This window comes from Balaenoptera physalus, assembly GCF_965194825.1.
Source record: "Balaenoptera physalus genome assembly, chromosome: 4".
In the NCBI taxonomy this organism is placed as follows: Eukaryota; Metazoa; Chordata; class Mammalia; order Artiodactyla; family Balaenopteridae; genus Balaenoptera; species Balaenoptera physalus.
Window position 1 is genome coordinate 75,187,883 of NC_138891.1, and position 14,184 is coordinate 75,202,066.

The 14,184-nt window shown below is 38.8% G+C and overlaps 1 protein-coding gene across 6 annotated transcripts in view; it reads left to right on the forward strand.

Moving 5' to 3' along the window:
* LMLN (leishmanolysin like peptidase) overlaps positions 1-14,184 on the forward strand; it is a 135,052-nt gene that overhangs the window by 54,656 nt on the left and 66,212 nt on the right. For all 6 annotated transcript variants that reach the window (XM_082458604.1, XM_082458600.1, XM_082458599.1 and 3 more), the window contains 4 exons: positions 2,557-2,689; positions 4,423-4,582; positions 6,698-6,828; positions 13,432-13,642. In XM_082458604.1, coding sequence (XP_082314730.1) covers positions 2,557-2,689; positions 4,423-4,582; positions 6,698-6,828; positions 13,432-13,642 — 635 coding nt within the window. The remainder of the gene's footprint in view (positions 1-2,556; positions 2,690-4,422; positions 4,583-6,697; positions 6,829-13,431; positions 13,643-14,184) is intronic.

Sequence of the window (14,184 nt, forward strand, 5' to 3'; positions counted from 1 at the left end):
GGGGCAGGGCTTGGGCTCTGTGTGGCAGGAGGGAGGCTCCGAGGGCAGAGGATTAGGCCTGGGAGCCCAGCAGGCTTCCTGGTGCCTACGTGGACAGGGAAAGCACTGGCCCCATTCCCTTCTGTTCCTTCACGCCCCTCCCCCACTGTCTCCCCCAGGCTGTCCACCGTCGGGCTGGACCCCCAACTGTGGGTGGGTCCCGCTGGGTGTAGTAACTCCTTCCCCTCCCCCAGCCACCCCTCAGGGGTGCAGGTCCCGTAGGTCTGGCCTTTACTTTTGCTCCCCCTTCCCTCCCTCCCACTCCCTCAGGACCCACGTGGCTGGAGGGGGCCTAGGTGGGCAGAGGATCAGGCCCGGGTTCTCAACAGGTTCCTGGGGGTCCAGGTGTGCAGGGGAAACCTGACCACGCTCCCTTTTGATCCTCCTCCCTCCCAGTGGTTCCCCAGTTTCCCCCTTGGGACGTGGGATCCCTTCCCCTCCCCCAGCCGCCCCTCAGGAACGCCAGTCCCATCCCGCCTCCACTACTCCTCCCCCTTCACTCCCCCCACGCCCCACATCCTACCCAGTCACTGGGTTTTCCTCCCGTCCCCTTAGGTGTCCATGGTCCCCCACGGGAGCCAGCCTGGTAGGTGCCCTAGTTGTGAGGAGATGCAAATTCTGCATCCTCCTAGTATGCCATCTTGACTCTGCCCCCGTCACCGTTTTTTATTTTAGCTATTCTGAAAAGTAGTGTGATATATCATTGTGGTTTTAATTTGCATTTCCCTAATGGCTAATGATGTTGAACATCTTTTCATATACTTATTTGCTATCTAGATATCCTCTTTGGTGAGATGTCTCTTCGTGTCTTATGCCAATATGACTTTTAGTTCTCTTAACAGTGTTTTTGTGGAACAAAAGTTTTTTTAATTTTGATGAATTTCAAATTATCAGTTTGTCCTTTTATGAGTCATACTAATGCCTGATTCCTGCCTTCAGACATTCTGATTCAATTGGTATGGGGTGCAAGGTGGGCATGGAGACTTTAAAAATCTCTCTAGATGATTCTAATGTGCAGCAAAATTTGGGAACAACTACACTGGCAGATCAGGTTGTAGTACTGGAGTTAACTAGCTGTCCCCAAAGTAACTGCAGTGCTTCCTGCTACTGCTTATGAGCAGCTTTTCTCACAGCAGGCTTATAACTCAGACGTCAGACTCCTTAGTAGAAACTATGAGTGATTTAAACTGCTTTGGGGCCTAGCCCAGATGACAAAAGAGAAGACTAACATCTTTAACACAAGTACCCATCACTAGGTACTTCTGTGATGAGCAAGGCCCTGGCCTTGGAGAGAGAGATTGAAGTCTCAGCTCTGTCCCTCATCAGCTTTATGATCTTGGGCAAGCTAATTGTCTCAAACTTTTTACTTATCAGTAAAATAAAGATACTAGTTCTACTTTGGAGGGTTCCTTTTAGAAATAATGAGATTATGTACTATTTGAAAGTTCTATTAATCATAAAATGCCAAATAAAAGTTGTATGGTCAGGCCATTCAAGATGGCTGTTCTCTTGTTCTCTGTTCATCTGCTCGACCAGTCCCTGCTTTATTCACATGACTATCCAGTCCTCTGAATTATAGGGCTTAATCAGTAACTGCCTACCTGCTTGCCCCCACCCCAGCTGCTGGCTTCCCTGGTAACTGATGAGCCCACCTGACGTCAGTTCCCCATAAATGGTAGCCCCTTTCTCCCCTGAGTAGGGAAGATTGCTGCCATGTCCCGCCTGCAGTCTACCATACACAGTGGGGTGTCACTCCAGGACGCTTTTGTTTCAGATGTGTAAGAATAAACCATTGATGTCTCTGTCACTGTCTCTGCACTCTTTATTCAGTCTGGAGGCTGGGCATCGACCAGGCTTTCAAGCCTGTGGGATACAACATCATATTATTCCCCAACATAGTTCCTTAGTCTGAGTGCATCACAATCACCTGGGGAATTTTTTTTTTTTTCACGGTGCCATGTGCAGCTTGCAGGATCTCAGTTCCCCGACTGGGGATTGAACCCGGGCCATGGCAGTGAAAACCCAGAATCCTAACCACTAGGCCACCAGGGAACTCCACCGGGAAACCTTTTTTAAAAAATAATATAAAAATACAAGTCCCACTTCCATTTCTGGGAAGATGTAGATGTACTCTTTCCTATTCCTCCTTCTAAGCACAACTAAAACCCCTAGACATTATAAATAAAACAACTGTAAGAAGACTCTGAAAGGTAGAGAGAAGAAGGCAGACTGGTTAGGGACCTTGGAACTCCATTTTATGGCAAAAGTGGAGAAAGAGATAAATAGGACCTTACTTAATAACAGTGAAAGAGTCATATATCTAGCATTAATCCTCACACCTACATTAAGCATTTCCTTTATGCTTTGAAAAGTAAGTTTATAACTTACAACTGATTTAGCAATTAGTTTTAAGGTATTAAAACATATTGAAATTGTAATGGAAAACACAAACTCTAGAATAGACTTATAATATCTTCTTCAGAGTTTGATACCATGGTGTTTTATCTTTGTGTACAGGAGACAGATGCTGAGCCCTTACTGTAACACGCTCAGAAGTAATCCATTGCAGTTAACTTGCAGACAGGACCAGAGAGCAGTTGCAGTGTGTAATTTGCAGAAGTTTCCGAAACCTTTACCTCAGGAGTACCAGGTAACACTTGTTTGGGGCACGGTTTCAGGAATCAACCTTTTAAAAAGAAGTCTCCATTTTGAATTAGAGGAGTGAATTCTCTTAAGTTTTTCAATTTTTAAGCCCCCATTTGTTTTCTGTAAGTTAGAAAAAACTGAAGAATTCTTCCATTTCTTTATAACCAATGTGTTAATTGATAGCAATTAATTAATATCCAGCAATGTCTTGTAGTAATGGTAAGAGACATTTAGAATATTTATTCTGATCTATTTTAAAATACATATTTATTTTTTTATTTATTTGGCTGCGCCAGGTCTTAGTTGTGGCATGTGGGATCTAGTTCCCTGACCAGGGTTCGAACTCGGGCCCCCTGCATTGGGAGCGTGGAGTCTTAACCACTGGACCACTGGGGAAGTCCCTATTTTGATCTACTTTTTATAAATTGTTTGTATTTTCTTTTTAATTATTTCCAAAGTCTTCGTCTTTAATTTACATCAAAAACAAGGTTCTTTAAAGAAAGAAACTAACCGAAGAAGACAAATATCATATGTCACTTATATGCGGAATCTTTAAAAAATGATACAACTAAACTTATTTACAAAACAGAAACAGACTCACAGACTTAGAGAACGAACTTATGGTTACCAGGGGGTAAGGGGGAGGGGGAGAGATAGATTGGGAGTTTGGGATTGACATGTACACACTGATGTATTTAAAATAGATAACCAATAAAGACCTACTGTACATCACAGGGAACTCTGCTGAATACTCTGTAATGACCTAAATGGAAAAAGAATTTGAAAAACAATAGATACATGTATAACTGAATCACTTTGCTGTACACCTGAAACTAACACTACATTGTTAATCAACTACACCCATTATAAAATTAAAAATTTTTTTAAAAAGGAAATAAAATAGAGTAACTAAGGTACTGTAGTTCAGTTAATTAGAAGACTTGGAAGTTCTGCTTTAGAAAAGTTTGCCTAATGAGATCTGAAAGGTGAAGGAAACGGTCCCATGTGTCCAGTCTGAATCTCTGATTTGACCTTTAAGTTTTTTGTTGAAGAGGCTATTTCTAAAAAAAGCCTCAGCTCTGCCTGCCATTGACAGAGGACCCATTAGTCAGAAATGATATCTCAGAAGTGAATTTAAAGTGATTGCTGCTAAATTTTGAGCTTCCTACATATGTTTATGACCACACTGAGTGCTTTAGACACCAGAAGATGGCGACTATATATTTCTTCTCTTAGTAATATAATTTAAAATGTGAAATCTTTAAAATTTATCTGGTACCTTGTTCCTTTGGTGTTCAAAATATTTTATATATATGATCTCATTCATTTTCTTATGGTTTTTTCAAGTTTGTCAAAACAACATATAAATTAATTCTCCTAAAAACACTTGAAGTACATTAAATTTAAAACATCTTAATTCTATGCATTAGTTTTGTGTTTTGTCAGCTCTTAAAACTCTTCCTATTCATCCTTTTAAAACATTAGTCAAATTTGTCATCTAATAAAAAACAGACTAATTTACTTACCTTGCTTATTTCTAAAACTACAACAACCTCAAAATACCCCTCAGGTAGTATATTACTATCTTTGTGTTGTACTATGTATGAAAAAAATAGATTAATATCTTCTTTGTGTTATACAGCATTAATTGGTTGCTATAAATTGCCTGTGGGCTTTGTTTTGATTATGTAGAATGTTTCTTACTCTCCTGCCTTCCTAATATTTTTTTCTTTGTAGTACTTCGATGAACTCAGTGGAGTACCTGCAGAAGATCTGCCTTATTACGGTGGTTCAGTAGAAATTGCTGACTACTGCCCTTTCAGTCAGGAATTCAGTTGGCATTTAAGTGGTGAATATCAGCGCAGCTCAGATTGTAGAGTATTGGAAAATCAACCAGGTTAGTAGTTTAGTGAAATTAAATGTTATATACATATTAAAAGTATATATCAGCAATACAAAATAGTGGTTAAGGATACAGACCCTGGAGCCAGATTGTCTGAGTTTATGTTGTGGTTCCACTGCTATCCACCTGTTCAAAGTAACTTCTCTGCGCCTCAGTTTTCTCCTCTGTACAAAAGAGATAATACCTGTCTCATAGAGTTGTGAGAATTAAATGAATTAATACAGTAAGTGCTTAGAATTACGACACATAGAAAGGATTGTTAGCTATTAGATACACTTGCACATGTGTGTACACACACTACCGTTTAGTAATACCTTATATTTGCATGACACTTCATTTGCAAAACAATTTCACTTTTATCATTTCATTTTGTTCTTCTAAAAACCTGACAAGAGACATAGAGAAGATATTATCGAATTTCACAGATGAAGGAAGAGCTACTAAGTAATACATTTAATTGATGTCTGTGCGAGATCCTCCAATGCAGAACTCTTTTTATTAAATCGTATTAGGTATTCTATTCTTTCCTCTCCTGAGGAGTGTGCATTTTATGTAATTTAGACATAACGTGTCATTCTCCAGATATCAGAATAATACTATTGTCCCATGGCTAGTAAGATGTATTGCCATCTTATTTATTCCCATTTAGTATATTTAAATGAACAGGTCATCAAGGAAATAAACAGTATGGCAATTGGATATTCAGCAATAGTAGTTATAGCTCATACTAACCACCTTTGTAAACAAAATGTTCTCACATCTGATTTGTTAATCAAGAGCAATAAGTAGTTTTTCTGCCTGTGGTCATCAAAATTTTTAACCTGGTCCTTTCCTCCCCGCCCCCATTCTATACTTTATTTCAGACTAAATCATTTAAAATTAAAATTTCCATAATTTTTTTCCTTTTATTCTTAAACCTGGCAGATGTAACTGGATTTGTACAGTCATTTTTTCCCATCACTTACCTACTTAATAAATGTCTAATGACATAACTACGCAACAGTTGCATGTTACAGCAAAAGAAATGCACATATTTGTCAATTACGGGTTTGCCAAAGATATAGTGTCACATTTTAATATTTTAGAGCTGGAGTTGGCAAATATTTATTATAAAAAGCAAGATAGTCAATATTTTAAGCTTTATGGGTCATGCAGTCTCTGTTGCAACTTTTCAGCTCTGCTGTTAAGTGTGAAAGCAGTTACAGATAATATGTAAGTGAATGAGTATAGCTGTGTTCCAATAAAAATTTCTTTATAAAAACAGGTATTTCTCAGGATTTGGCCTGAGGGTTGGCCTGACCCCTCTTTTCTTTTTTTTGGCAATGATCACTATGTGTTTTGAAGACTTTGAAATATTCATAAATAAAGAAATATAAAGTTCTGTTTTATTGTTTTACATTTTCTTTCTTAGCTTATACAATTAAGATTTTTTTAAACTGACATAAAATTTTTATCTTTATAATATTTCAAAATGGGCTAATTGAACTCTGCTTTCAAAAGGTGAAACTTGTATTAAGTGTAAAGAGAGAAAATTATTCCTAGGCTTTTTTTTTTTTTTTTTTTATTCCTAGGCTTTAGGGACTTCATTCCTTTGTCCATTAGCTAGTTAGGGGTCATTTAGTCTGCCCCATACCTCTGCAGATTTGTGCTTAGTCTAAGACTAGTTCAACCTGTCATTTATTGACTTCCAGGAGATGGCATAAGTTGAAAATACAAGAACTTCTTGCAAAAGTTGCAGCACTCCAAAAAAATCTTCATTATATAAATCACTTGGCCTTATCCTATCATGGGTCACTTGGGAAGTGACTCCTATTTAGGACACCATTGAAGGTGATTCTTAGTGCCATTTCCTCTATATATTTAACTTAGTTGCTTTAGGCCCAATTTTATCTCTTGCTTCTAATATAATAATTCTCCTACTAATTGCTTTATTGAGAATCCAGTTTGAGTTTGGAACCCTCTCTCTTGATTTTTTTTAATTGAAAATTTCCATGAAACATGTTTGATTTTTAAAGCAACTTTTAATTATAAGAGTGGAATACTTCAATTTCTTATTCTTTGAGCCCAAAGTCAATTTTTAATAAAGAAAACTTTTCTGGTTTGCTTCAGACCTTTTTAAAAACTATGGTGCTGAAAAGTATGGACCTCATTCAGTTTGTCTAATTCAGAAATCAGCATTTGTCATGGAAAAGTGTGAAAGGAAGCTGAGTTACCCGGACTGGGGGAGTGGATGCTATCAGGTAAACCATATGATTGTTAATAACTGTACCAAATATTACATAATTGTATCTCATTATATGGTTTTTATATTTTCAAATTCATTTTATATCTTTTATTTCTACTGATTAATACTTTAACTTATTTATTATAAATATTAGTTTGGATATTTGTGTTTTGTCAAAATATTGTCATTTCTTTGAGAGAAATTGCCTTTCTCTGTCTGTTTAAAAATTATATATAGTTGCTATATATCAGCAAGTTTTATAATAATTTTGCTTCTGGGCATAGATCCTAAGGAAATATTAGGAAACATGTAATTTTGTTCCTTTTTTAAATTAATTAATTTATTTATTTATTTTTGGTTGCGTTGGGTCTTCACTGCTGCTCGTGGGCTTCTTATTGCGGTGGCTTCTCCTTGTTGCAAAGTGGGCTTCAGTAGTTGTGGCACACAGGCTCGGTAGTTGTGGCTCACGGGCTCTAGAGCACAGACTCAGTAGTTGTGGTGCACAGGCTTAGTTGCTCCACGGCATGTGGGATCTTCCTGGACCAGGGATCAAACCCGTGTCCCCTGCATTGCAGGCGGATTCTTAACCACTGTGCCACCAGGGAAGTTCTGTAATTTTGTTCTTTAAAACTACTTTGTAATGGAAAAAAACTATAATTTATTTTGTAAAATCTGAAGAAAGCATGGATTTAAGAATTAATAAATCAACTACTGATTAATAGTAGATTTTTTTCCTTTGAAATTAGAAATCCAAAGAGAGCAAACTACTATTTTCTTAATTTATTATTTGCATGTCTGATATTAAATGACTGCATCACCATAGAACTTACTAAGATACAGGCATTCTGTAACTTAGGAGCATCAAACCTGATGAATATTCCATACCCTACTAACGGACATCAGGGAGGAGAGTGTGATCCTGAAAACTGAAACATAAGAATTTGTTGTGTATTTCACCTACAAGAGCTAAATGGACTAATGTAGCTGACAATTTAACTTATTATTTTTAAAGTTTCTTTAAAATTAACTCTTTTTTTTGGTAACTGCTTTATTGAGGTATAATTCACACACCATACAATTCATGTAAAATTACCTTTGAAACCTTATAAAAGACAATTAAAAATAAACACTTTCCAGCTATAATCCTATAATCTGACAACTATAATCCAGCAACCATTTTCTGATGAATTCATTCTATTAAAGATTATGTATTGCTTAAATACATAGTTTTGATCTAGTTGTAATCAGAATACATAATTTTGTTTCAGTGACTTTACTTAGTACTTTTTATACAGACCAAGATACCTTTTCCAAGTTCTCCCAATAATAATACTTACTGTTCATAGCTGTAGAACATTGCATCATTTTAAAGTATCATAATTAGGGAAGTCATTTTCCTGTGAGATATTGAATTAATTTTCACTTTTCACTATATAAAAATGCTTTCGTAACTATATTTACATGCTTTACCTTTTTAAAATCAATTTTTTAAAATAAATTCACATAAGTGAGACTATTAGGATAAAGGGGATAAAGCTGGAACAGTGTGAACTATAATAGGAGGATAACCTTTCCAGCCTGTTTTAATGTCTTCTCTACACCACCACCACCACCACAAAGGGATTACGTAGATTTGTAATACCATCTACAAAGACTGAACGTACTTGGCTTCCCTGTAGTACCTAGTGTTGTCAGTTAATTTTGCTAATTTAATACTCAAAACCATTTATATGGGGAAATGTGCATGATTTCCAAACAATTAGCATATGGATTAGCTGTTTTGTTTTCTGTTGTTCTTTGTTTTACTTATTTTGACAGAGAATTTGCAAGAATGGTACAAAAATATGGGTCATTTAAGTGCAAATTGCTGACAGTCTGTCCCTTCACCCCTAAATACTTTAATGTGTATTCCTTATAAACAAGGACATCCTCCTATATGACCACAGTACTACCAAAAAAATCAGGAAATAACACTGATACATCTAATTCTTGGACCCCGTTCAAGTTTTGCCGATTGTCCCAATAATGTCCTTGTAGTAATAGGATCTGCACTGATACCACATATTGAGTAGTTGTCACATCTCTGGTCTCCTTCAATCTGGAACAGTTCCTCAGTCTTTTCTTGACTTTCATAACCTTGACACTTTTAAAGATTACAAGCCAGTTCTTATCTATGATGTGTCTCCATTTGGGTTTGTCTGATGTTTCCTCATGATTAAATTCATGTAATATGTTTTGGGCAGTAATATCACAGAAGTGATGCTTGTGTTTTTTTGGTGGTACACTTTTTTTTTTATTTATTTTTTTTGGCTGCGTCAGGTCTTAGTTGTGGCACGCAGGACCTTTCATTGCAGTGTGCGGGCTTCTCTCTAGTTGTGGTGTGCAGGCTCATTAGTTGCGGCATGTGGGCTCTCTAGTTGTGGTGCAGGGGCTTAGTTGCCCCATTGCATGTGGGATCCCAGTTCCCCAGCTAGGGATCAAACCAGCATCCCCTGCATTGCAAGACAATTCTTAACCCCTGGACCACCAGGGAAGTCCCTGGTGGTGCACTCTTGATTTGTCCCTTTGCTGGTCATGTTACCTTGCTGGTATCTACCAGGCTTCTCCACTGTCAAGTTACTGTTTTTCTCTTTTAATTAATTCCCTTTTTAATTAGTAAGTATTTGGGGGGAAAAGTACTATATCAATAACATTTCTTATCATACTTTCATTTTATTAATTTATGCATTTAAATCTGTATTGACTCACAGATTGCATTTTATTCAGTGGGTATTACCATTACTATCATTATTTATTTGGATATTTAAGTTGCCCCAGATTTAGCCAGAGGGAGGGAGCCCTTCATGTTGGTTCCTGTGTCCTTTTGGCTGTCCTATCTTTTAAACTATTTCCTTACTTTCTAGCACAAGATATTCTAGGCTCATCTTCACTTTCTTTGCCCCAGCCCTGGAATTAATCATTTCTCCAAGGAGCTCTTGTTTCTTTTAGTGGAGTGAGGTATTTAGAGACTAAAGTCTGGGTGCTAGGGACTTCCCTGGTGGCACAGTGGTTAAGAATCTGCCTGCCAATGCAGGGGACAGGGGTTTGAGCCGTGGTCCAGGAAGACCCCACATGCTGCAGAGCAACTGAGCCCGTGTGCCACAACCACTGAGCCTGCGCTCTAGAGCCCGTGAGCCACAACTACTGAGCCTGCATGCCACAACTACTGAAGCCCGCACACCTAGATCCCGTGCTCTGCAACAAGAGAAGCCACCTCAACGAGAAGCCCACACATCACAACAAAGAGTAGCCCCCACTTGCCGCATCTAGAGACAGACTGTGCACAGCAACAAAGACCCAACGCAGCCAAAAATAAATAAATAAATTTATTTTAAAAATAAAGATAAAAAATAAAGTCTGGGTGCTAGATGTATTGTTCATTGCTCTTGGGATACAGCTGCTCCCCAGGCCTTCTTGGTGAACAGAGCTAGGAAATATATGTGTGTATGTAATTTTATATATACTTGTACATGTGCGTATATGTAACCATGAGTTTGTACCAGTATCTTTGATTCCAGTTTAACACCAAATAATTCATTTTAGTTTTCTCCCTTCCCATATTTGTAACTCTTCTTTCAAGCAGTGAGAAATCTGGTTCTCTTTGTGTTTAATATGCTTGTTATTTGATCTGTCCACATCCTTTCCATCTTCATCCACCCCTACGCAGTTACCCTCCTCACCCACTTGGACTCTGACACAGCCCACCAGCTTACAACATGTCTCCCTCACTGTGATGCAAACCCTGTGCACATCTTTAGACTATAAATGCTTTCTTCCATGGAACTTTCTAATCTTTGTTGTTCTTTTTCCTATCATTTATTGCCTCTTTATCATAAAACAGTCTGACACTGTTAATTTTGGGGGGAAATTTGTATATCCTACCCTTCTCTCCTCAATTAAAGCTGCTAGAGGTCAGGTACTGTGTCATGGACTTCTTTGGTATCCTTTTCAGCACCAAGCACAATACCCAGTCAATTCTCACTTAAAAGAATGATTACATTGCATTGCAGCTGTGGTGATGCTTACTGGGTGTGGGTCATTGAATGACAGACTTATAGAAGAGTTTACACTTTGTTGTTTATTTTCTTGATAGCTTATTATAACTTAAATTTCCAAATGAATGTTATATTTAAACTTAATTGATGAAAAGAGTTGTTTTTAAAATGACTCCATTGTTGAAAAGCACTTTTGGAACTCTTTTTTAAATTGCTTTTAGAGATAGTTTAATAGCCATCTAAGAAGTCAATTTCAGTATTTTACATCATACCTATGTTGACCTAGTCTTAACCAGTTTAGTCAACTGCCTTTACCAGACTTGGATCTGGGCAAGTTTTGGGTATTTCCAAAAATTACATCTACTTGCAAAGTAAAAATTTGCCACCATCAAACATACTCAGAACCATGCAATTTCTTAGAAGATAGTTCCAGGAGAGAAGTTCCAGAAATATTTAAGGTGAAGTAGCATAATGTTAAGTCTTTTTAGAAAACAACTTTGAGGGCTTCCATGGTGGCACAGTGGTTGGGAGTCCACCTGCCAATGCAGGGGATGAGAGTTCAAGCCCTGGTCTGGGAGGATCCCACATGCCACGGAGTGGCTAAGCCCATGCGCCACAGCTGCTGAGCCTGCGCTCTGGAGCCCACGAGCCACAACTGCTGAGCCTGCATGCCACAGCTACTGAGGCCTGCATACCTGGAGCCCGCGTTCCACAATGGGAGCGGCTAGTACAATGAGAAGCCTGTGCACCGCGATAAGGAGTGGCCTCCATTCTCAGCAACTAGAGAAAGCCCGTGCGCAGCAGTGAGGACCCAACGCAGCCAGAATGAATGAATGAATACATAAATAAATAAAATTTATTTAAAAAAAGAAAACAAGGCTTCCCTGGTGGCGCAGTGGTTGAGCGTCAGCTTGCCAATGCAGGGGACGCAGGTTCGAGCCCTGCTCTGGGAAGATCCCACATGCCGCGGAGCAACTAGATCCGTGAGCCACAACTACTGAGCTCTGCACGTCTGGAGCCTGTGCTCCGCAACAACAGAGGCCGTGATAGAGAGAGGCCCGCGCACCGCGATGAAGAGCGGCCCCTGCTTGCCGCAACTAGAGAAAGCCCTTGCACAGAAACGAAGACCCAACACAGCTAAAAATAAATAAATAATAAAAATAAAGGAATTCCTTAAAAAAAAAAAGAAAAGAAAACAACTTTGAAGACGACACAGTCATTATAAACTTTTTATAGTTAGCTTTAATATGTTTGTTTTTTAAAATTGATTTCATCAGTTACCCCTTGTATTTGAGATATGAATCCTGCCTTTAAAGATGTTACCAGTTGTATAAAATCACTGTGACCATTTTCATCTCTGAGCAGAGGATCTGGGATAGGGATAATGAATAACAAACTTTTACTATGTCATTTCTATACAGTGTGCTTTTTTTTTTACAGTGAGCATATATTGTTTTTATAATTTATTTTATTTATGTTTGGCTGCGTTGGGTCTTCGTTGCTGCGCATGGGCTTTTTCTAGTTGCAGAGAGCGGGGGCTACTCTTCATTGCGGTCCATGGGCTTCTCATTGTGGTGGCTTCTCTTGTTGCAGAGCACGGACTCTAGGCACGCGGGCTTCAGTAGTTGTGGCTCGTGGGCTCTAGAGCACAGGCTCAGTAGTTGTGGCGCGCAGGCTTAGTTGGTCCACGGCATGTGGGATCTTCCCGGACCACGACTCAAACCTGTGTCCCCTGCATTGGCAGGCAGATTCTTAACCACTGCGCCACCAGGGAAGCCCTATTTTTTTTTTTAATTTTTTTTTAAGTACATATTTTTTTTTAACTAATTAATTAATTTATTTATTTTTGGCTGTGTTGGGTCTTCGCTTCTGTGTGAGGGCTTTCTCTAGTTGTGGCAAGTGGGGGCCACTCTTCATCGCGGTGCACGGGCCTCTCACTATCGCGGCCTCTCTTGTTGCGGAGCACAGGCTCCAGACGCGCAGGCTCAGTAGTTGTGGCTCACGGGCCCAGTTGCTCCGCGGCATGTGGGATCTTCCCAGACCAGGGCTCGAACCCGTGTCCCCTGCATTGGCAGGCGGATTCTCAACCACTGTGCCACCAGGGAAGCCCTATTTTTATAATTTAAAACAACTAAAAAAATTTGAGTTACAAAATTTAGCAACTTGTAGAAAAAGTGACGTGATTCATGGCTCTTTGACAGACATTTAACCTGAATTATAGGAGGATACTAGAATCTACAAAAATTTATTATTGATAACTTGGCTTCAGGGGTCTGTGAATCCAAATTGTATGTAAAGCTGTATGTTACCTTGTTTTTTTCAGGAAGTGTCCATAGCTTTCATTAGATTTTTTAAAATATTCTAGACAAAAAGTCTAAGAACTACTACCACAGAGTGAAATTCTTTTAGAACATGAATAACTTAACCCTCTTTATATGAGATTAAAATATGCCCACATTCCAAACTGTCTTTTATAGCCAGCATTTTTAGTAAATTCTGCCATATTTTCCTACAGTTGAGGGAGAAGGCTCACATACTAGAATCTTACTGATCTGATTTTTTTTTTTTTTTTTCACTTTTTGAAGGTTTCTTGTTCTCCACAAGGTCTGAAGGTTTGGGTTCAGGATACTTCATATTTGTGTAGTCGGGCCGGGCAGGTCCTCCCCGTCAGTATTCAGATGAACGGCTGGATTCACGATGGAAACTTGCTCTGCCCATCATGTTGGGACTTCTGTGAGCTCTGTCCCCCAGAAACAGATCCTCCAACTACTAACTTGACCCGAGCTCTACCCCTAGGTGAGTAGTCTCTGTGGTTGGAGTACAGAGAAGGACTTTTCTTACAAGATGTTGAAAATTCCCTGCAAGGAAGCTCTAAAACAGGTTGCGCGTCTTCTCTTCTAATTGCAGTTTTATGGGAAGATCGCCTTCCCTCCATGGTTAGAAATTGAAGGTAGGTAGACTAGACACCTCTCTTCAGTAAGAGTGAGGGTGAGGAAACTTTCTATATGTGAAGAACCTCTGACTTGCACAGAAACATTCATTGAAGGTTACAAAAAGTTAATGTTTCAGCCATTCATTTTGAAAGTAAGAGTAAAAATTCTGTTCATGAATACAAAAAGCAATTAAATATATTTTAGTTATATTATAACTAGGTGAGGTGAAAGAGTGGGAAAGTCACTGGAAAAGGTGCTCAAAGAAGGGATTGACATGCCCACAGAGAAGAGAAAGGTGCAGAGAGATGCAAATATACACAGTGAGATAGAAAGACAGGCTGGCAAAGACAGTGGTTTTCACTGAGAGATATATTACTCATTCTGTGAGACTCCAGAGAGTAGCAC